Source organism: Diadema setosum, chromosome 5 (genome assembly GCF_964275005.1).
Source record: "Diadema setosum chromosome 5, eeDiaSeto1, whole genome shotgun sequence".
NCBI lineage: Eukaryota > Metazoa > Echinodermata > Echinoidea > Diadematoida > Diadematidae > Diadema > Diadema setosum.
This window is the reverse complement of record NC_092689.1, coordinates 45,035,598-45,061,382: the sequence shown is the minus strand read 5'-3', so window position 1 is coordinate 45,061,382 and position 25,785 is coordinate 45,035,598. Positions and strand designations below refer to the sequence as shown.

The following is a 25,785-nucleotide window of genomic DNA, read 5'->3' as shown; positions in this document are numbered from 1 at the left end:
TGATTAAGTTTGGATTTCAAATGCCTCATGAGTATAGAGTATCCTCTTGAGGTCAAAATATTTTCCAATAATAGTAATCCAAGAACTCTGGCTTTTTGGCAAAGCTTAGTTGGTCTGCACACTCAAATTTCCATGACATTTGAATCTATCTACTCACAAAAAGTTTAACATCAAAACATTCAGAAATTTATTTTCTTCAAAACACACAATTGCATTAGACTACATTAGGGACATTTTTACAATACTCTAACATTATCCTCACCAGGAGAGTAGTTTAGCATTGGAGGTGTTTTTTTGTTTGTTTTGTTTTTCTAAAGTCTATTGAATCATACTTTAATTAAGCTACTTCAAAACTAGTTGCTCTAAAATCTTGATACCAGACATTTAGTTTCTTCAAATAGAATAGTTATAAATAACAAATTTCACAAATGATTTTAATTATTTTCATGGGGAAAAAAAATGTCAGGCTAAATTTGCTCAGTCTGCAGCTTGTAACAGAAGAGTAGTGAGATCTCTAACTTGGGACTGCCACTATTTTTCTTTTCCAAATAACCATATCACCATACTGCTGAATTTGCTACATTTTATGCAAAGCTTTCTGAAATGAAGCCATTTAGTTTACCCAAGCTCTCCTGAATAACATAACTCTGCCAACCCATGTGTTACAGTACATGTTCAGGATGTCCCCATAATGTTTTGAGCTGGTTATTGCAAGAGGAATACAAGTTTGCAAAGTCATGACTGTGTGTTTGCTTATGATACACTTTGGCCAGTCACTACACTGTTAAGTCATTCAGTATGAGTGAGTATCAGCAATAAAGACTTACGTGCACGAGCTGCAGCAATCTCATAGTCAGGTGGTTTTCTCTCTTGCATCTCTTGAGGGGGTGGGGAGTAGAGTTTGGGAGGTGGGACTGCACCACGAGAAAAATCACAAGGAGAGAATTAGACATTAAAATTATACACAAAGATTAAAATCAAGGGATCATTTCATTTGTTGATGATTTTACAAGCACATAAAAGTGATTTAGAATATATTTCATACACTTGTAAGTCACATCAATTTCTAAATACATTGGATACATATACATAACAAAACACAAAGATACATGCATAAAGTTGTAGAGTAGAGTCTAGTAGGAGAGTAAAGTTGTAGAGTCAGTTTTAGCCTCTGTAATCACATTTTGCACACAGAAGCCATTCAGTTATATTATTACAAATATTTATTCATCACTCACGTCAGTGAGTACAACTTGTAGGATAACTGACTTGATCCCACACTACTAAGCAGGTCTGTACTTTTCATCTGCTGGTTTTGAATAAAGCTTTGAATAAAGCACACATAACAGACATGACGTGATATTCAAGACGATCAATATATCAATTCAGACATAAGTACATGTCATCTTGTGTAAACATCTCCTAGCCCCTTTGTGTGCTTTGAGTGTTGATTGGCAGAGAAAAACCCATAGCATTGTACACACTGTCCAAAGTCTGTAGCACAGAAAGGGTTAAATCTCTGCATCCAATGATATTTGAGTCAAGGTGTCAGAACAATTGATATATTGGGATGCTGATGCTGCTAGTTTCTAAACGGATATATGATATTTTATAGAGCATAAAGCCACTGAAACAGAAAGCTGACTGCATGGATTCTGGGATCACTCAACTTTTGACACAGCTCAAATACATGTAAATTGTAGTTCTGACAAATCATATTGTCGCCAACATGCACTGCACTGGCTCAATTGACACAGATGCCTGTCAAATGAATGAACATCTATGAACAACATCCCTTCTAAACAATGAACCACATCAATACATCATACTTTCATGCATTCCTTACTTTCTGCACTATATACATGTATTTTCTTTTTTCTGATGGCCATTCCAAGCAATATTCACCATTGTACAAAGACCTGCAGGAAATGCAAACAAGGGCACAATTCTCCATGGTGTATTTAGTCCCTAGCAGTTATCACTGTTACATTTTCTATCACTCATACTCTTACAAGGGCACATGACATATAATATGAAAGTATTCTAAGATGGACAAAGAATTGGGTGATTAGTCTTGACATGGATATTCATCATGAAGCAAGACAGTCAATACAGAGCTGAATACCTTGGAGGCAAAAAAGTTGAACATGCAGAACATGAGGAAGAAGCAAGGGGAAGCATGATATAGATGAGGAATCCATTCAAGATATTTGAAGCAATGGAAACATTATATGTACTTGGTACACTTACTCCTAATGGATACATGCAGTCAGTATGAATAACATGCAACCAATTTGACTAACTAATATATGCACTGAAGCACTGAAGAAGCTCCCAATGTTATTGCATGCATTTTTCCCTTCTCATTTATTGCAAGCATTTTACTGCATTAGCCGAGGGCATTCTGCCAGCTGCTTTCATACCGAGATTTACTCAGTCGGAACATGATTGGTTTTAAAGGGAATTGCAGTATCATGCAATGAAGAACTTAGTAGATAACACATAATTATAACTAGGAAAGCACTGAAGTAGAACTTCGAATATTTAGTACTGAATAATAATGCACCACTACAGCATGTTTAGATATAAGGTAAGCAAATGTCTGTCATATGCATTGTTTTTAGGTCAAGTTTAGTTTCAATGTTTGTCCCTTTGTAATGTTTTCCCTTTAAAGGAAACGTAAGTGGACAGAGGCACCTACACCAAGCAAGCCTTGAGTGCTGAGAAGTCTGGTGTAGATATGACCAAGTGATGATGTATAGCGCCCTCTTGTGACTGCAGCAGCATTTTCACTACTGACTGATGCCTTTTCTAATGATGTGAGATGAATATATCTGCACTTATATTCATCTGCATATATCATATATTATACAGTTTGATGAAAAGAAACCCCCTTCCCTTCAAACCATAACCATCTTATGCACAAACTTGGCTGAGATTTTACTTCTTTGGTGGTAACCTGTAACCAGATGAACCACGGGGTGGCTAGCTTTGTGCACATTATTATGCTTGATATGATCTTAACAAGGGTTACCATATATTATCAAAATGTCCCTCCTTCCCTCAAACACAATATCTGGACATATGTTTGATTAGTATATTCAGTAAGGTCAGTGACATATTAGTATGTGAACTAGGTACAAGGTAAGATAGGAGTTAATGTGGTGAGAACTACGATGACTGTATATGTCCTATGCAACAACATGAACACATTGGTGACTGTACATAGGTCAGCTTTGAAACTTTGGGAACTAAGATACACTATGACATTAAAGGTCCTGTTTACCTTTGGGAGCAGTGATTTCAAAAATGTTCAAGATATCACATTTGATGCATATGTGTAGGTCTATTGTGTCATAAAACATCCTGCCATATAGAATTTTCGCAATAAACCGTAACTGTAGACGGTTTAGTCTGGAAACATTCTCATTACAACTATTGTTCACATTTTGTGTATTTAACAACACTTAACATCGATTATACGGATTCAAATTTTTACAGTGGTTGTTTCTATCCCTGACTCACATTTTAGAACTATTTTAAAGCACTAATGCTGGGTTTTTGTTTCATCTGTAAATGGTAAATTATGCCTTTAACTGGCTGGAGTATATAGCACAACTCTTCAGAGGGCAACGATAATTCTGGACCTGTGAAAAGTTAGTCTGATAAGAAAGAGTAAAAATTTATGAGCACAGAGGTGAAAATTTAATCACACTTGGATAAAAAATTATTAAAGGAAGTTATAAACTTGTGCTGTTTTGCTGATTTTTACAGAACACTTCATAAACAGTTAATATGAATATTGTATGCAAATGAGTAAAATTGATGTCATTCCCTCACAACTTGCAATATAGTTTGCACACTAAATCTTGAAATTTCAGGGGTTTTTTTTTGTTTTTTTCATTCAAACACCTAAAACATCTGTGATTGATCATTATTTTGAAGTCATTCAGCCAGGAATAGTATTATTTTCTATATTCTTATAGCAGAAAATTGTCAACAATTCTTCTTGACAAACTCAATGGAAAACTGAGGTGAAAGCTTCACAATTCCTTAAACATTTTTTTCTAATTTTGATGACGTTTTCATTGTTGTGCTTCTAAAACTTTACTTTTTCTTTTCAGACTAACTTTCAACTGGTCCTGAATTCTTCTTTAATTAATAAAATTGAGTCACTTTGTTCTTCTCAATATCATGAAGTTCCTCCTTACACTATAAATTTGGCACCACTGTTTAATACAGTCTTTAGAATATCTAGGAAGTAAATCTAGATGCAGACATCAAACTGGTTGTAAGATGAGAGCTGTTTCATCCCAGTATAATCATGTCATTCTTCTTGACAAAGAATCATTTTTTGTTTCAAAAACATTTATCTTCTTTATTAGTGGGGATGGGTATTAAATACCTAATACATGTATAGACTGTCCTACTGTTCTCTTGCCCACTGTGCCATGTTCCCCATTGTGAGCACCAAATGAATGGTGTATTAAAGAAGTGTGTATGTGTCTGTGTATGCACTGCCTGGAATATTGCATTACTTACAGCATTGCTTGGAATATTATGATACAGGATGATGTCCAGTACCTATGACAAGTTGCTGCTTCATGTTTTCTGCTTTCAACATTTCTATTTTTTCCCCTCTTTTAGAGGATAACCAATCCCTTCACCTCTATTTCTTTCCAGCTGTATCATGGATGCTACTTCAACTTGTGTTAAAGCCAACGACAAGCTGTTTATGTTAGGATGTTGAGTTAGTTTGTAGTATAGTGCTATGTGGATACACAGTAAGAACTACACATCTACACCAGTGATTCACTATTAATACAGAACAAAGCATTGGTCAAAACATGTGTAAATGTGGCTGTGAATGTGCATCCGTAATTCATTGAAAAACATACTAACATGAAAGGTGTATTCAAACGGGAGGGAAATGGTAAGATGCCACCTAAAGGTCTTGAATTGTAAAGTATGACCCTCAGGTGCTAAATATTGCAGAATCACCTGCATGAACAAACAGGTCCTATAGCTCCACAAACCATATATTTATTTGAATAAAAGGATTTATTGGAAACTTAACAGGTTATTGGTTTGACACACCCTAACAAAATTTACAAAATTCTTCTAAATCATTAAAAGAGCTCCAAAGCTTACTGATTTGCAAATGAGCATAGAAAATAAGGACTAAGTTATTATCTTTTTATGAGAGTGCAAAGCAAATATTATGAACATCTAAGTCATTGGGAGAAGAGGAAAGATACAAAGAATTTCTCAGCATGATTTTGCCATTAGAAACCTTAGGGGAAAAATTAGGAATGCATTCACTGCATCATGACCATTGGCCCTCACCAGTGTGAACACATCTTTCTTAGATTAAAGTAGGTTAGGTGGAGAGGAAGTATTTGGTGTTGTGTCTGTGAACATCAGTACCTTTATTAGGTGAAATACTCTTTCTGACCGAATGATAGTCAGGAGGGGGGTGGGATCGGTTGTGGCTAGGGGACACCCGCGGATGCGGTCGAGATGGTCCCAGGTGACCGTAGAAGGGGGCCTGTGCACCAATTGAGTGCGCCCCTGCTGTGCATGATGGGGGGAAATACGTCACAAGAGATTGTATTTGGGTCTAGCTGGAGTTCAGACCCATCCTTCATACATCGCTAGGTACTCAGAACAAATTAAAAGAGACACACACATCTCTTATTATTTGAAATGCAAAATTTTGCTCATATTGGAGTAACTTTCCTTCTTTTTGGTTACCCTCAAATTGCATGACGCATCAGCACAGCTTATTTCACACCATAAATTTCTTCTTTAACTGTTAAAACGTCTTGACATTGCGACTTCTTGATCTAATTGTACTTGTTGCATGGTGGATTAAAGTGATAAAGAGATCGCTTTGTATGTCATGAAGTCTGGACTGATCGATTGCATCTATAACAAAGCTACCTCGTGACCAAACAATATATGCATTAATCTTTGATAAATGAGGATGGTCAATTGTGTAAATCAAACAAAACTTAAAGATGCAGATTATCATAACATGCATGAGATGATACTGAATTAAAATTCTTGTACAAATTAATATGGTTCCCTAGAGTACAATATGGACATATAGGTGAAAATCAAACGTGGAATGAGTGCAATTCAGTGATCCAAATCTTTGCCTCCAAAATCATAAATATCTTGATTTATAGTTAACTGTGTAATAGTCTTTGAGTTCAATATTGTTTTCACATGCAAAGGCTGGGTATGCAAGGCAAAGAAAATGCTGGGGGATAAGGATTAAAAGAAATTCAAAACTGTTGCATTATCAAACGTAAGATGCAGTAAAACTAATACCAAAATCTAAACATATGGAGGTGTTAAGCATTTAATGGACAAATGATATTCATTATATGGTCTCAAAACTAATTTGCAGGGTGCCATTGAATTCTCCACGCCTTCAAATATTACAATCAAGTCCAAGTTGTGTTTTGTTCAAACATTGACTTGTATCCTGCACATTTCTTTTACAGAAAGCATACAATGGTTTCCAACTTAAAACAAAATTTCATGGATCATTGACCAATATGAGAATGGCGGATAGCACAAAAATCAAATTCTACCAATATCACTGAGTGCATAATATGCCATTTTAGTTTTGCTATACATCTGGTATAAAACACAAGTGATATGAAATAATAAAATGTGCAAATCACAGCAAAGTCTAAGTGAAAACTCAAGTGGGTGTATATGCCAGAAAGTCCCCGTGTGCACATCTCTGACCTCACTATTAAAAATGCCCCAACAATGTCCCCCAAATACCATATTTGCCTCTTTAATCTTTGCCCTTTATCCCCCTCTAGCCCAAGACTCCAGATTTGCTCACACACTAGTCTGAAATGTACCAAACTCAGGATCAGTCTTGGCTTAAAAGCTTACCATCTCGAGCGAAGCGGTTATCCCTCGTCGGTGGAGATGAGGAGCCAAAGGAGGAGTTGCTCTGGGTGTCGTAGGAAAGCCCGCCCCCTGAGTCCGAGCTGTCGTAGGCACCGATTCCCCCACTAATGAAGGCAGAGGGCGGAGGACCCGAGGCTAATGGGAGTGGTCAGGGATGGATTGAAGTTTATACACAGCATGGAACATTAATGCATGTTGTTTGAGGTGGGCCTTTAATCTAAGTTGAAGAGTAGTACATGCTGTACAAGAATGAACAACTTTTGACAAATATTTTCTATTATGCTGACTACTGCAGGTCTACTTGCTATGCTAATGTCCTTCCATTGTAGCTTTCATTGGCATTACAAACTTGCAAAGCTGCATGTCATATAAGGCTACAAACTCCTGGTTCATGTATGTGAGGCGGTCCCCTCGGAAGCAAAGTCAGTGGTATATTTATGGTCAAAGATTTGTGACATATACTTCAAAAGGCCAATGGTTGTACGTTTGAGGCTTTGGTGCCACCAGTGTAATAGGGGAAGAATGTGACTTGAAGCATACAAGAGAAAACATCCATTTTGAGGTAAATGGAGAGAGAGTTTTATGTTAGGAATGCACCGAACTTGATGACCTTAATGCTGTGAGTACACTTTGATCATGTCAGATCTGAAAAGCTAAGAGCATTTCTACACAAAATGTAACACTACAGAGCAATCAATTTGCTTTATCTAAAATGTAAATTATCTTACCATGCTCTTCAAAACTGCAAACAGAGACAATATACAAACTGATGTACTTCAACTTTAAGAGTATTTACTTGCTTAGATTTTGTGACCGAAGGTGTTAATGAAAGAAAAAGATATATCAGTCGCAAAGATATAGAAGTTTTGAGAGAGTAAAAGAAAGAGTTTAGCACTCTGATGCTTCTAGTACAGAAAAAAAAATAGTCCAATAGAGGCTTTGTGTAAAAGATATAATATCAGTGAATTAAAAGTGTCAAGGTGACATTATGAACATATTTTTATCTTTCTTTCTTTTTTTTTTGTTGGTTAATGTCTCTAAACAAAGAATGTGTGATATACTCAGATCCACAGGCACCACTGGTATGTTGGTTATAAAGTTCACATAAAACAAAGAAGTGTAAAAGAATGCCAGTAGTTTGATACTATAAATACCCAAATCACCAGGAAGGATCTGTTTCTATAACATGCATGACTTTCCAAAATATACCAAATAATACTTTATCTAGTGAGAGAAATTGGCATGCATTACATTGACCAGAATCCAAAGGATGTTTTTACATGATGTATGACAGATACAAATTTGATCCATGACAGTGACACACAATCACTCACTGATGCAATCATTCTCAGATGCTAAGAATTAAAGACATTGATTTTGCACGCTTCATTTTCTTTAATGTTGCTGCTGATAGCATTGTTGTTGTTGTTGTTTTTTCTTATGATGATAGCAGGGAATGGGGAGTACACATTATGTCAAATTACTTTGTATCATTTCAAGACTTTGGATTTCTAGTGCTAAAACATTGATTGTGCAAGTCTAAGGCATCATTCTCTATTACGTAGTGCACAGTGCTGAGTGATTTGAAGTACAATGTACTTCATGCATTTTTAGGGGGAGAGTGAATTAGCGATAGCTTAGCGATAGCTAGCAATCTATCTTGTTAGATTCACTGGCGAGAAATATTGGAGGAAGTCTTGAAAACTTGGATTCACAGAGAATTTGTCATTTTAATGTCTGCCAGTGGTGTTAGGGTAAATATTCCTCCTCAGGTTAGGCCAAGTCTTAAGGGAGGACATCTTTCGCTGTACTACGAACTAAAGATATTCACCGACGGTATGTCTGCGTCTTGGATCGTGTTCTATCCGACCGCTCTGCGACCCCGCCTCACTGCCACCATATCCACTGTCACTACGCTGTGGACTGAGAGGGCGCCGTTGCCTGGGTTCCAGGGATCCCGTCGACATGTTGTTCATTTTGGTGGCCACACCAAGCTTGCGGAAGCGTTTCTGAGACTTGGGTCCCGGTGATGTTGGGGGTGAGCCCACACTGGAGGCTTTGGAGGAGCCGATGGAGGCCGTGTCATCACTCTTGCGGTCCATACGCATTTTTATGTGTCTGTCGCCTTCTTCTGACAAGGAGAGGATTTTCTTCAGGTTTTTGGGCGAGGTGGCACCTGATTTTTTACGTGTTCCAAAACGTAGTTTTTGAAGAGGTAAATTTGAAGGGGATGGGTAAGAATTTCATATGATTTCAGAGCAGTTTGGAGGTTAGTATCATGTCTTGTCCTTTTTGGAAGGAAATAGTCGTTGAAAGATTTCTGTTGCGAGTGACAGAGAATCAAGCAAGCTCTGGGTATTGACTTCTTACCACTTTCCCAGAAAACATTCCACACAATAAATGAATCACAGTGTGTTTGAATTAAGCTGTAAGAGGACATGTTAAGCAGACAGCAGGCAAAACGCAATTCAAACTTCTCTCTTCTTCTCAACTTATATATCCTATCATTCTCTGTTTAGAAACATGAACAGAAGACTTTAACCCGTTGAAGACTAGTCCCAAGTATACTCTGGCAGGTGTCTATGGGAAACGTGTGTTGAAGCGAAATCAGCTTGTCCTCAATGGGCAAACTTAGTGTGCTTATCTTAAATCTTGTTGTGGGAAGCATATTTCAGCATTAACATTATGCAAACATGCCACATTACTGGCCATTCAAATACACTGTGAGCTTTCCCTATCTACAAACACACACATTCACACATCCCTTTAGCATTTCCCACATACTGCAAAATTATAATGCGTACAACTGTGGACAGAACAAAACTTCATGTCTAGGGGTCCTATGCATTATAAACCAAATTAAACCCTTAAGTTTTGCTTGCTGTACCTTCATTCATATATTCCGGTGCACGAAAAAAAAAAGAAAAAAAAAAAGAACAATGAATAAATACAAACTGAATGATAGAGTGCAAATGATACATACATATATCTAAAATCAGGCAGGTGAACATAATCTAAATCATAGATCATTCATGAAACTTTGCAGCCAAAACTGAAAGATGCATTAACATTTGACTGAAATGAATAAGGCAAACAAACATAAACAAAAACATAATGGATTGCAAAGAATGATACCGGTGTATGGACAGAAATAAAAATAGATCATGCAGGGCATTATTTGATTTGGAATCTCAGTTAGGTCAATTGCCATCTGAACCTCACGGTTTACGAGCACTTCAGAACATTAACACAAGGAGGAAAATTAATTTCTACTTGCGCAGGATTATTTTAATATGAACCACCGCCAAAAAAGTTTTGAGTGTCCAGAAGTGAGGCATTAGTTTACAGGAAGACTAGAGTGAATGGTGAATTGTTACAAGATAGCGGTTATTAGAAAGAAGATATGGTCAATGCTGATTAAATTTCTGATAAGTACTTTCATTATTTTGTCATTAACATCTCGTAAGATTACACGAGTGTATTTGGTTAATAACATATCCTTTCAAACTGATCTTTTTTTTTTTATCACACGACTGTCTGAAAATTGGCAGATGGATTGTGTCCAAATCTTGGAAGGAAGTTATCGCTTTGATCTAGTCTCAATTGATTGAAATCCTTGTTCCATCTGGACAGTAAATTACCACAAGATGAGGTTCACATGACAATGGGCCTGAAAGACATAATACCATCATCCCATTACAGTGCAGCTGGATTTCAGTTAAGCAGCTTCAAAATTTGGTCTCCTTATATGACATGTGACACAAATTATTGGCATTTTATTCTTTTCTTATAAATGTTCTATTTCAAATAATAACTGTTTTGCACTGAGTGCACTAATTTCCCAATTGAAATAAATTCAGCTTTCAGAGATAGCAGACCATAAGGTAGACCCTTGAGAGATGTTAAAATGTTTTTGGTATGAAAGGGGGAAAGAGGATTACTTGTGTGTCCCATTTTTCCATTTTTTACCCCCAACTTTGCAGTGGTCACACATCAAAAGAAGTCATGCATACTAACCAAAGGAGGTCTTGGGCGCATCCTTATAGATTATCTGCCTACGCCTCTCCTCACGATCAATCTTTGAGTGTGTAGGGGAGGAGGGGTGAAGGGCGCGGCCGGGATGAGAAGAGGAGGAGGAGGAGGAGGACTGGGGTACATGGGAGGAGGAGGAGGAGGAGGAGGAGGGGTCACTGGGGTCCAGCGAGTTTGGGGACACATTGGTGTTGGAGTTGTGGTGGTTGCGTCTCGGGAGGGTGGAGTAGCTCCCGCTATTTCCGCTACCACCTGAGAGAAGAGTAGTGGGAGGTGAAAGGAGGGGAAGAGAGTCTGGGTGTCAGTCATTCTCTCAGGATTCAACCTTAGTTGGCTCATTTTAAAGGGACACAGGACAAAATAAATTTAAAGGGAACACTGTAGAATAAATGAAATAAACTGCTTATGGTGCATCTGGAGTTGAATTTGATTTGATTTGTGCATTTCTTCCAATTTTACCAATATTCTTTCCACCTATTTGCTCTGGTCAATTCTTTCAATCAAATACCATTGGTGAAAGGCACATTAGTAGAGAAACTGAAACAATAGGTGCATACAAGCTGCATTTCATACGCGCTTAGTTAGTCAGTGGCTGCTTCACAAATTGCGAGCACATGTGAGGCATAATGCAACTGCACAAGGCAAGATGTTGGGACATATTTGAAATTATGAACTCTACATTGTAGCTACTAGAACATCTAATCTTGTAAGACAGGAAGACTTTTTAAGTCTTTATATGAAAGTCTGCAAGATGGCAAAACATGAAGACAAAAATGATTTGGATATTTACTATGCTCATAAAGGGTTTTAAAATGGCAAATGAATTTATTATTCGAATCTGTATCATTTAGCACTGGCAGCTGTTTTTTATCGCAAAACAGTCAGTGTCGTGATAGCTGCACTAATGGGCATGACCTCTGCACTAGAATTTGGAGACAAAATATCTGCAAGAAAGATTGTGGCATGTCGAAGGTATTTGGTAAGAAATAGGTTGTTCTTCCGCAGAGATGTCATGCAAAGGGAATCACAAATTACGTGGATGATGGCAATGAAAGTGATACTAGGAAGCACAAGACATGTCAATTACACAAGAAAATGATGCATCATTTTCAATTCTTCCTTTTATAGAGAATTGATTTGCGCAAACGATTGTCCACAATGCACCTTCACTCAGCATGCAAAGAATAAGTTCAACGCAAGGAGAAATTTTCAAGAGAATGGCTCTGTCTGGGCAACATAAGAGGATAGGGTAGCACAGCAAATCAAATCAAATCAAATCAACCCAAACTTCAAGACAAACTTTACAGGACATTTAGCAAGATAGATTTACACAAATGAATCAAAATCATGAGAGAATAGAATCAAGGCCAGAACTTCTGTAGAATCATGGAATATTCACTCATTGGACATTTCATTATGAGAAATGGCAACATTAAATGATGGGGGGAACATTGTTAATCATTATTTCACATGAAGGACAGCAATTGTTTGGAGTGAAACAAATCAAATTAATATTTCACAGATGAAATCAGTAGTTTGTGATGTGATCAACTGCTCATATGCTTTAATAATATTAGGTTGCTTGTATGTAAATGAAGTTAATGTGTTAAATGTCAGAATAATACTTCTTCGATTATTTGATAAACCAAAGAGGGCTATAATTTGTCATGCTACACACAATAGATCATACTTGGCTATGACCCCACTGTTGTCATGGCGACACTACCACATACATTGAAAACAGAACCACTTTGTTCTTCCTTCTCAAAATGACAGCACACACATTATACAAGTACATTTTAATGGGTGAATAAAAACGACTTTGTTACAAACATGTATGAAAGAGTTATTGCACAAATTATCAAGAACTAGTCGTAAATAATATGTAGCAGCATCATTTTTTTGTGATACTTTCTACAAATATTGATGAGCTGAACATTTTCATATTGGATACACAAATGAGGAAATTCAAGTACATGTCATACGTACGGTACATTTTGACAGTACAGCAAGTATCAAAGTGTCATCATTATTACATCATTATTACAAAATTTCAGTGGATACGGCAAAGTTAGAGAAGTCTGTGAGACAGCGGACCAATCAGAAGACATATAGGGCCTACCTGCGCTTGCGATTGGCTCACACTTGAGGGACAGCTCTCTCAGCTGGTCTTCGTCTTGTACGACAGTCAGATTGGCCATATAGAGCTTCACTCGTCGAGTCATTTGAGCCTGGGAGAAAGGTTGGAGGTCAAAGGTCAACATTGTTAGAGATTACGACAGGGTCAAACTCCCCGCACCTATCTTGCAACATGGCCCAAACAAATGCTGTACAACTGATTTCTGCTGCAGGATGTGGCAGTCTGCTTTCACACATATCCGCTGATCATGATAAAATATTTTATTTGTGTGAAATAACACTCTAGCTTACAGATATGGCTCAGAATAAAATGATTTTCTTTCCACCTTCCACATTAAGTGAATCAAGAACACTCATCTACACATCAGTAGCAAATCACTGGTTATCTCATTTCATTGAAATCAAGATCAAGCAGAATAGGATTCCAAAATAATCAAAACTATACATGCAGTGTATCTCACAGATTCACAAATTTTTGTGTATGTCGCAAGTCTTTCAATATTCGCGAAATGAACAGCTTACAAAAAACGCTGCATCCCATAACACAAATGTGGTATACATGTTGTACATCAAGGCCAAGGTGAGAGAACAGTAATTTTTTCTCTTTAAAAACATGAGTACTTAAAACATCTTCCTTATTCTATCAATGTGGTTCTCAATTGTCAATTCAATGACTCATGAAATAGCCTACAAGTCCCATTTAACGAAATCTATGGCATACCCAGCATCACATCCCCATTATTTAGCAAGCAAACTTCTTCAAATTAGGATTTCACATTTTCAGGCAATTCATCTGGCTTGCTCCTCTTCAGAATGTCACAGTCTCCACAAGGACGGGATTTATCTCCACCCGAACTACAGTTGTATGCAACATCTTCTGTTAGTCAACATCTGTAACACTGAATCAGTCCCATATCAAAGCAATTTCATGTAGAACAAAGCAATCTGTAAAGGAGAGAGCAAAAGGAAGTCACATCAATTCTACCACACCTCTTCCCACATCTTCTTGGGGTTCAGCAGGCCGGAGTTACGTCGGTTCTGGTTCCGTTTCCGTGGTAACGTGGCGGTACCTGAGACGATGTTGCTGAGTGGATAAGTGGAGCTCTGCGTCTGCACTGGTGTCAGGAGATGTTTGGGATCCTGCATCACATGAGGGAGACAAACAAGTGTGAAAACACTCAAATTGGGGAGTAGGCAATGGTTCAGAATTAGTTTATAATCATCAAAACAGGTACTGATATCAACAACTCTGTCTACAAGTCTCAAAGACCCATGACTACGGTACATGCTAATCAACAGGTGTGTCTTTACACTTTGAGGTGTATATCAATTCAATAATTTTAACAAAGAGCTGATTTATGCTTTGGAACTTTTTGACTCAATGTCAATCTACATGTATAGTAATAAGCAGTCTGTTAACTCTTCTATATTTGGGAGCTCAAAGCTTCTGGCCCTATCCTGCTCATTCTCTGCCACATGATTTAAAAATAAAGTAGACCCATGATGTGACTATACACTGTAACGATTAACCCTCTCAGAAGCTTGCCACACGCTGCTCTTCCAGGCGCAAAATGGCAATTCAAAACATCTGATACATTTCATCTGTCATTAATTTTATTCCATAATGACATCATCATAGTAATACATGTGTCTGGCCATTTTTAAAGCATCTTCTCACACTAGACAATAATCACCATCTCTTTACTTACGTATTGTGCATTGCCCATGCTGTTGAAGTAGCGCACTTCCCTTGCAATCATCCTCAGCTTCTCAAAGTTGATAAGGCCCTCGACGTACGAGTCGTTGCCAAGGTGGATGAATGTCAGGTCTTTCTTCACAATAGGGAAAAATGGCATCTGTACAGCAAATAACAATAAACAAACAAAAATTACCTTCTGTGGTTCCGAAACTTGCCGGTTTTCTTTGACTTTGTCTTTTTCAGTGACATTCTACTTTGTTTTGTGGTTTTAGCTTTAAAGTGCATTCACCAAAATATCAACAATGGCTGGTATGAAGAACTCTTCAAAGATGATGTCGAAGCCTGATGGGACCCACAAGAGATTATGTTTCTTCCACAATTAAAAAAAAAAAAATCCCAAGTCAATATATTTATATATGCTGTTTCCACAGTCAACTGCCCACACACATTAACCTCTCTCACTCACACTTCATACCAATTGTCTTAGAAACTCCCCAAGAATGAAACTTCATGCTATAATGCTGTCTGTCCCATCTAGGGATGCGAAGGAGAGAACTCACCAGAGGGGGTTGGACATTCTCTGCATTGATGAGGTTGCGGTACTTGGACATGTTCCTGGAGGGGTCCAGGAGAGCCTGAAGGTCTTCAAACATCTTGATGTACTTGCTGGGCACCTTGTCCCATGTCATACGTAATCGGGACACCGAGCCGTGGCCGAGACCGCTGATGACCGCAAACAGGGAGTTGAAGTTGTGACAGTCCTTGAAGTGTTCTGAAAAATTGCAATAATTTGTTTCACAGTATTAGAATGACTACTAATCTCAGAATGACTGTCTCGGAATGACTGCTAGTCGCTCAGTTTGAGTAGATCCTTACATTCATGTATATGTATGGAGTTCCTTCTAGAAGGATACTTTGAAAATTCTACATGACCTGCCTCCTTTAGTAATCAAAACTGAACCAAGTTCAATGTGCTACTTAGGCTTCACTTTAAGATCACAATTCACACAGTGAGTAGAAATTACGATTTTATATGAAGCTCTACAAAAGATGTCCAGTCTGCAATGGAGGGTTGTTGTTGTTGTTTTTTTTCACCTGAGAGACAGAAAATACCATCATTACATAACTGTAGACCAAAATTACAGACACTCACTGAGTCTTACAATGTACATGTTTCCATGTGTACAAAACTTTTGTAACTAATGTAAAAATCATCAAGAATAGCTTAGAATGCTAGTGATAGCAGTGAACATCAAATGAGATCTCAAGGGTCACTGTGACCTTCTGCCTTAAGCCACTTACTGGCTATTTTGATGAACTGCTTGAGAATCTTGGCCCTCTTGATGATACTGGTCTCATTGACCACTTCACTGACCACCCAGAACATCTCCAGATTCACCAGCTGAAAGAGACAAATGACCAACGCCATAACATTATGATCAAGTAGTTCTTCCTTGGACATTCTAATACACACACTCATCTGACACCAACACAACAATGTTATAACATAAGTGCGTGTAGCCATTCAACTGTACAGAATATAAAACTGTCACATGCTTCTGAATAAACTGGAATGCATATGTCGGTCCAGTATCAGACTAAGATAAGGGTATCTTCTCTAATGGACAAGAACACGGCAAATAAGGTTTTTGTCACCAACAAAAAGTCCCCATGTCAGAGCAAATATTAAGATGCCAAAGTTGAGCAGAAAACCATACCAACAATAGATCTCAACAATTCTAAACTTCGCATCCTTTCTCCATCCTAGACAGCTATGTGACGTATTACGAAACATCAGATAAGTAACTTTGTAGTACAGTTAGTAACGATAGCTCCTGAAAGGGTAAGCTACCTCTTCATATGCCTTGAGTCTATCCACTTCCTTCTTGCCCTGTGGCTTGAGGTTGAACAAGTCTTCGATGTAGTCTGTGGGTTCAATGGCTTGAAAGATGGCATAGTCCCTCAGAGAGAACTGAATGGCTACCTCTACACTGTCCAGCTGAAGGAAACTCACTTGACTCTCCTTCCAGAGTTCCTAGGATGGAATCCAACATTGAACATTATCAGCATCACTGTTATGAATATGCATGTATGCAAATTTATGTAATTCATGACTGGGTTCCCAGAAACCCATGTGAGTAGAGAAAAGGGGTCACAGACATGGCACTCATGCACTAACATCAGATCTCAGCGATTCCCTCCAATCATTTGGTGGTAGTGAAGCTTGATTTTTGTTCAGTGTCCCAGATACAGTATGGCGTGTGCGCTGTTAATTACTACAATCTCCTTAAGTTTGTAGTAATCATATTATATGCATCATAATGACTTCTACAAAACAAAAGCTTCCAGAATTAGATGCTAACAGGAGGTAGTTGGAGGGAGCGTAGGCTGATCTTTTCCACTTCAATGTGTATCTAACATTCCCTTCCTATTTCATCAACAGCTTCCATATCTCCGTGGTTTCACATCATGTTCTTGGGAACTCGGTCATCTCTAGTATCTACCTTGAGCTTGCATCCTATATTAGAAGTAATGCCTTGTTTCCTTTTCACAACACAAAATCTAATTAAGAATCTGAAAACACATAAAACAGAAGATAACCCAATAGACGTTAAGTCAACAATCAATGAGTAACAACAAACACATAATCAATAAGTAGTTCTTTTTTCCAGTCCTTACCACAGCTACTTCATCTGGCATCAAGGTCTCCGAGGCCATGTTGTTTTTGAGAAACAGTCTTCCATTCAGGCTGAGTTTGAGGGCGATGTTGGACTGGTGGTCCGGAAGGCGTTTGTGCTTGACCAGTCCCCCTTGGCCGACGGTCACCTCACAGAGTGAGAACTTCCCCGTGCATGCTGGCTCCGATACGTTGAATTCTCGCATGGCCAGCATGACTACCTCATTGGCTGTGGTTTCCTGTAGTGTGGCGGGAGCAAAGAGCAAATGTCAAAATCAACCTCAATTCAGTCAGTCTTTGATATTGAAATCAATCATCAGAACTCTGAGAACACACAGAGTTTGTCAGCATACATGCTACAAATCAACGCGTCTTACAAACATCTTCTCTTCAGTCGATCCCTTGTAAGTATCCATACCAAATACCCACACACAAAGTATCCATGCTAAGTATCCATGCTAAGCATCCATACCAAGTATCCCTACCAAGTATTCCAACCACGTATCCCTACCACATATCTTTACCAAGTATCCATACCAAATATCCATACCAAGTATCCATACCAAGTATCCATACCAAGTATCCATACCAAGTATCCATACCAAGTATCCATACCAAGTATTCATATCAAGTATCCATACCACGTAGCCATATAGTCAGTCATATAACCTTCCTTCCCCAGGCTAATTTCTTTCCAACTTACCTTGTGAACTAGGAAGTATTTGCAAGACTGGTCTGCCTTGTAAATCTTCAGGACATGTTCAGGGAAGTCATTGTAGCCAAAGCCCCCTTGAGTGTCATACATCAAGAGTGATGGAGTAGACAGGTCAGGGTTGCTGTTGCTAAGATACGGATTACTGCTCGCCAGACTGTTGGCTCTGCCGGGACGTATCATTCCTGTCGTGTCATCCCTGAAACATCACGTCATGAGATAAGGATTTGAAGATCGCACAAATTATGGCATAATGGAAGCACTTTACACACAAATACACAATGAATTGCACAAGACCACTCTTTTTCGTCACTTTGACCATTAAAATCAAAATAACATGAATCTTGAACACAAAACTATCTAACTTTTGTTTAATGTTTAGTGCAGTCCTAATCATCCTCCAATAAAACCACTATCCATAAAATGGAAGCCTGAACTGTCTGTTGAGTAAGGAAGACAGTATGTTGCTGAAATATATTGAGAATCAAGCCTTGAAAATTCTGGTTTGCTTCATGTTATTGATATATGAATCAAAATATCTTGACAATGATGACTTTGTTGTGGACACGCAAACACACAATGACATAAACAAAGGTTTTATTCAGTCTAACTCATAGATTTTACAGGTATCACTGAAGTACATACTTAGCATTAGGCTTGTTGGGCAGTATGCTAAGCTTGGCCAGGTTGCGCATCAGCTTGTTCTTGTTCTTTCCCAACATGCTCTTCTTGTTGTCCAGCTTGGACTTGTCCTTGATCTCTGGCGAACCACCTGCCATGTTCATCACGTCCGGGACGGTCAGCCTGGCCCGGGGGTCAGACTGAAGAACAGCGATCTCCTGGCTAGTGCGACGGCCTCCGGCGCCAGGGCGACTGTCCTGGGAAGCCAAGAGGTCACGGAATGCTACAGGGAAGATATCAGTGAGGGAGAAAAGTGGTGACTGTAAGCTCCATGTTCCATGACAATCTAATACACGGTTCTAAAAATGGATGCTTCTGATATGTTAAGTTTAGTAAATGTTCTTTTGAAGGTATGACTGGAACAAAACTGCGACAACAACAACAAAAGTAGAACAAGAAAGAGGCAGGATCTCATCAAAGGTCTCCAGACTGTTGCATACTTTTGCATTCCCAACAAACATGATCTTGCCATAGCATAATAGTACACTACTTTTAAATCCATTAATATTTTTAATTTCATTCTCCATATATTCCAAAAGGCAAAATCAAAGCCTCATTTACAAATGTTATTTGTAGGCAAGAAATGTTCTGCTACAAAACTTTTCCTTTTTGAAATAGCCATGCACTACTAAACATTTTGTGTTCCACAATCTACGGCAGTTAATATTCTGAAATGCTATAAAATCATTGATAAGAATATACAATCTTACCTAGAGTGTTGTATTTGACAATGATACTGAGATGTGTTGTTCCCTTTAAGATCTTCTCTGCTTTCTCATTGGTCACATGCTCAAAGTTGTGTCCATTCACTTCCAAAATCTGGGGAGGAAATGCAGAAATTTCACAACATCAGACAAAGGTCACAAAAGATACTGCAAAACCATAAATGTTCTGTGCATTTTAACTTTGCAAATTTGTGAGAGCCAAGATTCGTGAAATTAATGGAAACTTCTTGTCTACACCAAATGCTGGCAAGAAATAATGCTGGGGAGAAATAATGTATCCAGACACCGGGGTAATAATAGTATGTATGCGCTTTGAGCATGCTACAGAGTGGATTTAGCGCAATATAAATTGATATTATTATTATTATCATTACCATATACATTGAATGTCAGTGGCAATTTGCAAAAATTTCATGCTGCAGAAAAGGTCACTGGCTCCAATTCACAAAAACTTAATGCAGCAAAAACATCTTGCTTTACAGTAACAACCATTAGAAAAAAAGAACAAAAAGATGATAAATAACTCTCAAATATATTCTACAGGATCAATAGTTTGAAAAATATTGAAGATATGAATAGCAATTCACGCTACGTCAGCTTACCTGATCTCCTTTTCGTAAGCCAACTTGTTGAGCCTTGGATCCCTTGTCTACCTTGGAGATAAATATTCCCATCTTCTTTTCCCAGCCTCCTACAATGCAGAACCCTAATGATGATTCTCTGTCAGACCTCGCCTGTACACCCAACAGAGGGGAACCAAGTAACATCATTTCAGAGCAATGAACAGAAACATCTTTAATCTTTGTTTTGTATTTTCTTCGTTTCATTCACTTTTACACAAATTACATCATGCACTTCATCTGTATGAAAGAGAATGTGATGTAGGCTTTAGTTATATCACCCAAGCCTTTAAATTTGTGTGGTGTAAAGAGAATGAACAAAAAACAGATGCGTGCAATCATATACATGCAAGCCCCATTTCAGAGCACTGAGTCACAAGTACATAAATACATATAAAGCGCCTTCTGTTATGCACCATATCATCAACAGTTAATAGAAACTGTTCATTGTTTAGAATATCTCAAATCTTAACACTGGAGAGGAGAGAATACAATGGTCAACTCACCAAGACGACTGTCCTAGGCTTGGCCTTGGCTGCCCCTGCTATATGAAGCAATCTCAGCTGACCACTCATGTTCTGGAAGAAGACCAACACAGTATCACTTCATCAATTTCAATTTCAATTTCAGTTCAATCATTTCAATTGCTGGAGCAGGAGGTATTAAAATGAGCTCCACCCTGAATATCTATTGAAGGCTTGTATGAGGCTTATAGGAAGCTTGTTTTACAAATAATAATGAACATCTCATTCACATACACTAAATTCAGTGGTAGAAATTATTAAACAACAGTGAACACTTGAAGACCTCAGCATTCAGGATAAAGTTTAAGTCTTATGCCCCCATTTATCTTGAACACATGGCCTTCATTACATCTACAACTTGCAACTTTTACAACACTTTTTGTGAGGACTAGAGTAATGCAACAATGTGTGGACAAATTAAGCTTAGTGTTCTTTCACTAAATAAACTCCTTTTCTCTGACTAATACCACTGTACACAGTAATGCCCTGTCACATCCCATTTTACTATTCATGATACTCTCTGAAAACGTTGACTCTAACAGAAGGTAACATACCCCTTTCTCCAGGTTGTCCTCAAAATCTTCGAGGAACTCAATCATGTCTGGATTGCTCTCAAAGTCGTTGTAGTAGTTGTTGACCCACAGCAAAACCACCCTGGTAACCTGGAAAGTTAAGAGCACAGGGAGTAGATTACATAAAAAAGGGTAGAGTTTCATTGGGTAGGCAATGGCACGGCAGGTTGGTATATGATTCAGACATTCACTCCTAATGTAACCAGTCATGTGAATGTGGAAATGGATACAATGCCTCAAGGACAGTGAAGAATGGGAACCAAGTAATTTCTGTGTCAATATTTATACATTTACTACAATTTTCTACATAAGGCATCTCATGAATTTTGGTCAGCATTAGGTAAGCTACAGCTTCAAATCTTAGTTTTACATCTTGTATCATCACCACTGTGAATATGGTATACTGTGAAACTGGAAATCTATTGCCACATACTGCAAGCGCATCATGTTATAGAGGAGAAGTACTTCTGAAATCTACACTGGTATTACTAATATTACATGTTTTTATAACATCCTCCATCATATGATGATCTTAGGATATCAAAATAGTTCCAAACTATTCAAGTACGATGAGCAACATGGACGTCTACAATTACTTCAGAGAAAACTGTCTGATATCCCCTCCATTTCTGCTTTAGAGTGCAATATTTGAGTCATCTACCTTGTCCCTCATGTCAACATCATGGAACCAGTGAAGCAGACAGTTACAGATATTATGAGGGCTGTCCATGTAGGTACGATATGTCATAAGAAAATCCTCCACATAGGTAGGATCCACTGGAGAATGATTGGCAATCAGATGGGCAACTAGTCTTTCAGCAGTCGCCTGTAGAGGGAGACAAACACATAGAGAGAAAAACAGTAAGCATCTTGAGAGTGACATCGAAGGTTACTTGCTCTACTAACTTTCAGTGTATCTTTGACTTGCAAGTGCAAGATTAATAAGTATTGGTATAGACTAAACTGTAACAACATACACTGTACACTAACCTTATGAATCATACCAAAATTCTCAAATCTTCACTACTACAGGGCCCTATTTAATAAAAGATGTTAGGATGGCAGCTCTTGCTGGAATGACAACTTCTAATAGCAACAGCCAATCAGGAAGCTGGATTCTTGTCGTTACCATGACAATTGTCATTCCAGCAAGAGTTGTCATCGTATCAACCTTTTATGAAATGGGGCCCAGGGGTATATTCATTCATATAATGCTGCAAATAGATATGACACATACTTCTGATCTCTCTGATTGCATACAAAGTGAACTTTGACCTTTCTTTGAACAAGTGTCTGTCATGTAGAAAGGAATAGAAAGAATGCACTTGTCATACAAGTTAAAGTAGACTGGTGTATTATCTCATCTCACCTTTATTACTACATGACCCAAGCGCCTCTCATCAAGAACTCTGTGTTCAGTCACCATCACTAGCTGGCCATCTTCAGTGATTCGCCGTATATTTTCTTCACCTGTACATAGATAAAGCCACATTTCCACCAATTAGTCTCATCTCAAAATGTCACTTATGAGACAGAGAAGAAAAACCCTCCATCCCTCAACTTTAGACAGGTAATACTCAAGTGAACAAGAACAAAGGAGACCAAATCCATTCATTGCCCAAAACTGAAAATGAAAGTATGAAATGAGGTGTGTCGAACTCACACGTCTATTTTTACATAGCCTCATATCACTAACAGCTTTACATCTGTTGATATCCAGGATACGCTGTCATGGCGACTGCTTCAACTTTTGTTGGGTGTGTCCTTATTTCATATCTAATAAGCACACATGTATTGTAACATGTCTTTGTACATGTATGACAAAAATTTCACAGCATTCACATTTTTCACTTCGGAAAGTGGGATTGGTCACAGCGAAATGTAATGCTCCATGCAAGTAACAACATTTACATAAAATATGTCTCTGATAAAAGGGTGAGCTGTAACACAGGCTTTCATACAAACAAAATGTCTTCTTTCTCATTACCTGAATATAATGCACGTGACATCTTTCTAAAAACATATTCCGGTATTTTGTTCTCATATAGTAAAGCACAAATGAATATATAAATAACATCTTTTCCTTTTAAATATATCCAGGATATCATCCATTTTTTTGCCATATATGAAGACTGTCTCTACCAAGCATCCCATATGCCAGACAGATTTCAGTTTAATGTTCAACATGGTGTGAAGTAGAGGGTAACAGGTGTGAAGTAGAGGGGAACACAGTGTGAAGTAGAAGGTAACACGGTGAGAAGTAGAGGGTGACACGATGTGAAGTAGAGGGTAACAGGGTATAAAGTAGAGGGTAACATGGTGTGAAGTAGGGGGTATCACAGTGAAGCTATTGGAGTTTGACTAACCCTGTGTTAATATCCTGTAATAGTGCTCCTGAGCTATGCAGACAAACTGGCAATCATCCACTGTGGTCCTCATTGTGCCGGAGTGTGTCTGTTTATCCATCGTCGGACGGACACCAAAACTACAAGGAAGTGGGATAAAGGATCAGTCTTCACATCAAAGCAAACAAACGATAGTAACAAGCACGATGTCATCAAAATCATCTGTCTGCAAAGACTCGTGCTGTCATTGTATCAACCTAAAATACAAATATATCAATATGTGACACATTAGACAGACTAACAAGAGTGACATATCGTACTAAAAAGTGTACCACTGAACCAGCAAACCCATTGATGGCAGGAAGGGGGCTAAACCCAAATGACATAATTTTAACGACAGCCAAAACGAATGCCCTCATATTAAAGCACAAATTTTATGACAGTTTAGCCTAGACTAATTTGCACTTTAATGTTATTGTACATCTCAAGCTTTAAATTGATTACTAGTATACTGAAATACATACATGGAGAACTGTTGGTTGAACTGATTTGAAAACCGTGACAGAATGTCATAGATCTCATGATAAGGTGTCACAAAGAGGTCATTGTCTTGCCAAATGAATGAATCACTAATTTTTTTTCATTCATTTTAAAATGTCACATCATGTCACATCACGTCATGTCACTATGCTCCCCTGATCAATGGTTCTCCAGACATTCTTCTTCATCTTACCTGTCCCCAAGATGTAGCTCCTCCACCTCCCCTCCTGGTTTGGTCACCTCCACATGACCATTCAAGATGACTGACCATGAATCGAGCTGTTCCAGACAGAAAAAAAAAAAAAAACAAGAAGGCAGAGAACACCAGTCTTTTAATCATTATCAATACCTGATAGGATCTAGTTCAATCACTGATTATGCCAACATGTAGCAAATTACTTTAGTTGCCTGCAAAAGATGAAGTCTCCAGTTAGAACAAGAGAGGGACCAATTGTTGTAAATACAGGAGCTTGGACTTTCTGAACTGTTAGTGAAATCATACTGACGTGGGGTGGGGTAGGGGCTAACAACCTGGAATGCTGGGTTCCCGCTATCATCTGATCAGCAAAGCACATCAAGATTGGCCATAGATAGCTGATTGCAGAAATTTGTTCAAGTCTATCACAGTATGCACCAGGATTGAAATCATGGTCCTAAATGTTGAATAATCGCAGTGATTTTATCAGATCTTATCAGATCTTGAGGTAAGCCATGGCAATCGCAATGAATGATCGTAGAAAAGATTTGGACAGTTCAAAATGCAATTGCCACGATTGACCTCAAGATCTGATAAGATTACCGTGATTACTCCACAATTAATTTGTGCAACAATCAATGATTGTGGCAAAAACTGTGATAGACACAAGCAAATACCGTGATCAGCTACTCACGGTCAATCATGACCCACACAGCCAATTATATAACAATGGGAACCCAGCATAAGTGGCAGTAATCTTGATTCACAGACACGGTGAGGCTTGAAGACTTACAACAGCAGACACGAGGTTATACATCTGTTTTTGATTGGATTTCAAACATTTCTTGTTGAAGGGTAGAGCTCAGTGCTAACATTCTTCTGGCGAGAGTTGAAATCCCACAACTTCTCACAGAGTCAAGTGATAATAAAATAATAATGTATCAAAAATTGAAGCATCCTTTTTTTTTTTTCAAAAAGGTCACAAATATTTCTCTCTAAAACATTTAACCATTGAGGATGAGCTGATTTCACTATAACACATGTTTCTCATAGACACCTGCCCGAGTATACTTGAGACTAGTCTTCAATTGGTTAATATAATCCTGGTTTCCTGAGGCAGCCCATAAAGGAATCCATTACCTCTTCCCCATCCTTCATGACCACTGTCCCTGCCTTGCCCACCACAGCAAAGACCATGACGGAGCATAGCGCCCTCCTCACAGACATCGTCACGTTGGCGAAGGCCGGCAGGTGTCGCATGAAGTCCAGCAGCAGTTCTGTGAAAGATAGAGAATGAATGCCAGAATGTCACACTATCTCTCATGATTTCTGCTAATAGTGCGGGTTTGGAATATGTAATTAAATAAACAAATGCTTTGTGTATTAC

The 25,785-nt window shown here is 38.3% G+C and overlaps 1 protein-coding gene across 1 annotated transcript in view; it reads right to left on the bottom strand.

The window, feature by feature from the left end:
• LOC140228740 (rap guanine nucleotide exchange factor 2-like) overlaps positions 1-25,785 on the bottom strand; it is a 125,156-nt gene that overhangs the window by 7,225 nt on the left and 92,146 nt on the right. The window contains exons 10-32 of the mRNA XM_072309021.1: positions 25,539-25,675; positions 24,396-24,481; positions 23,684-23,802; positions 22,687-22,787; positions 21,979-22,143; positions 21,300-21,407; positions 20,728-20,799; positions 20,204-20,335; positions 19,587-19,695; positions 18,841-19,099; positions 18,187-18,394; positions 17,486-17,722; positions 16,659-16,841; positions 16,109-16,208; positions 15,367-15,578; positions 14,817-14,963; positions 14,098-14,247; positions 13,091-13,199; positions 10,954-11,220; positions 8,768-9,112; positions 6,919-7,071; positions 5,428-5,574; positions 828-914 (exon numbers count right to left, since the gene is read on the bottom strand). Of these exons, the coding sequence (XP_072165122.1) occupies positions 828-914; positions 5,428-5,574; positions 6,919-7,071; positions 8,768-9,112; positions 10,954-11,220; positions 13,091-13,199; positions 14,098-14,247; positions 14,817-14,963; positions 15,367-15,578; positions 16,109-16,208; positions 16,659-16,841; positions 17,486-17,722; positions 18,187-18,394; positions 18,841-19,099; positions 19,587-19,695; positions 20,204-20,335; positions 20,728-20,799; positions 21,300-21,407; positions 21,979-22,143; positions 22,687-22,787; positions 23,684-23,802; positions 24,396-24,481; positions 25,539-25,675 (3,633 nt within the window). The remainder of the gene's footprint in view (positions 1-827; positions 915-5,427; positions 5,575-6,918; positions 7,072-8,767; positions 9,113-10,953; positions 11,221-13,090; positions 13,200-14,097; positions 14,248-14,816; positions 14,964-15,366; positions 15,579-16,108; positions 16,209-16,658; positions 16,842-17,485; positions 17,723-18,186; positions 18,395-18,840; positions 19,100-19,586; positions 19,696-20,203; positions 20,336-20,727; positions 20,800-21,299; positions 21,408-21,978; positions 22,144-22,686; positions 22,788-23,683; positions 23,803-24,395; positions 24,482-25,538; positions 25,676-25,785) is intronic.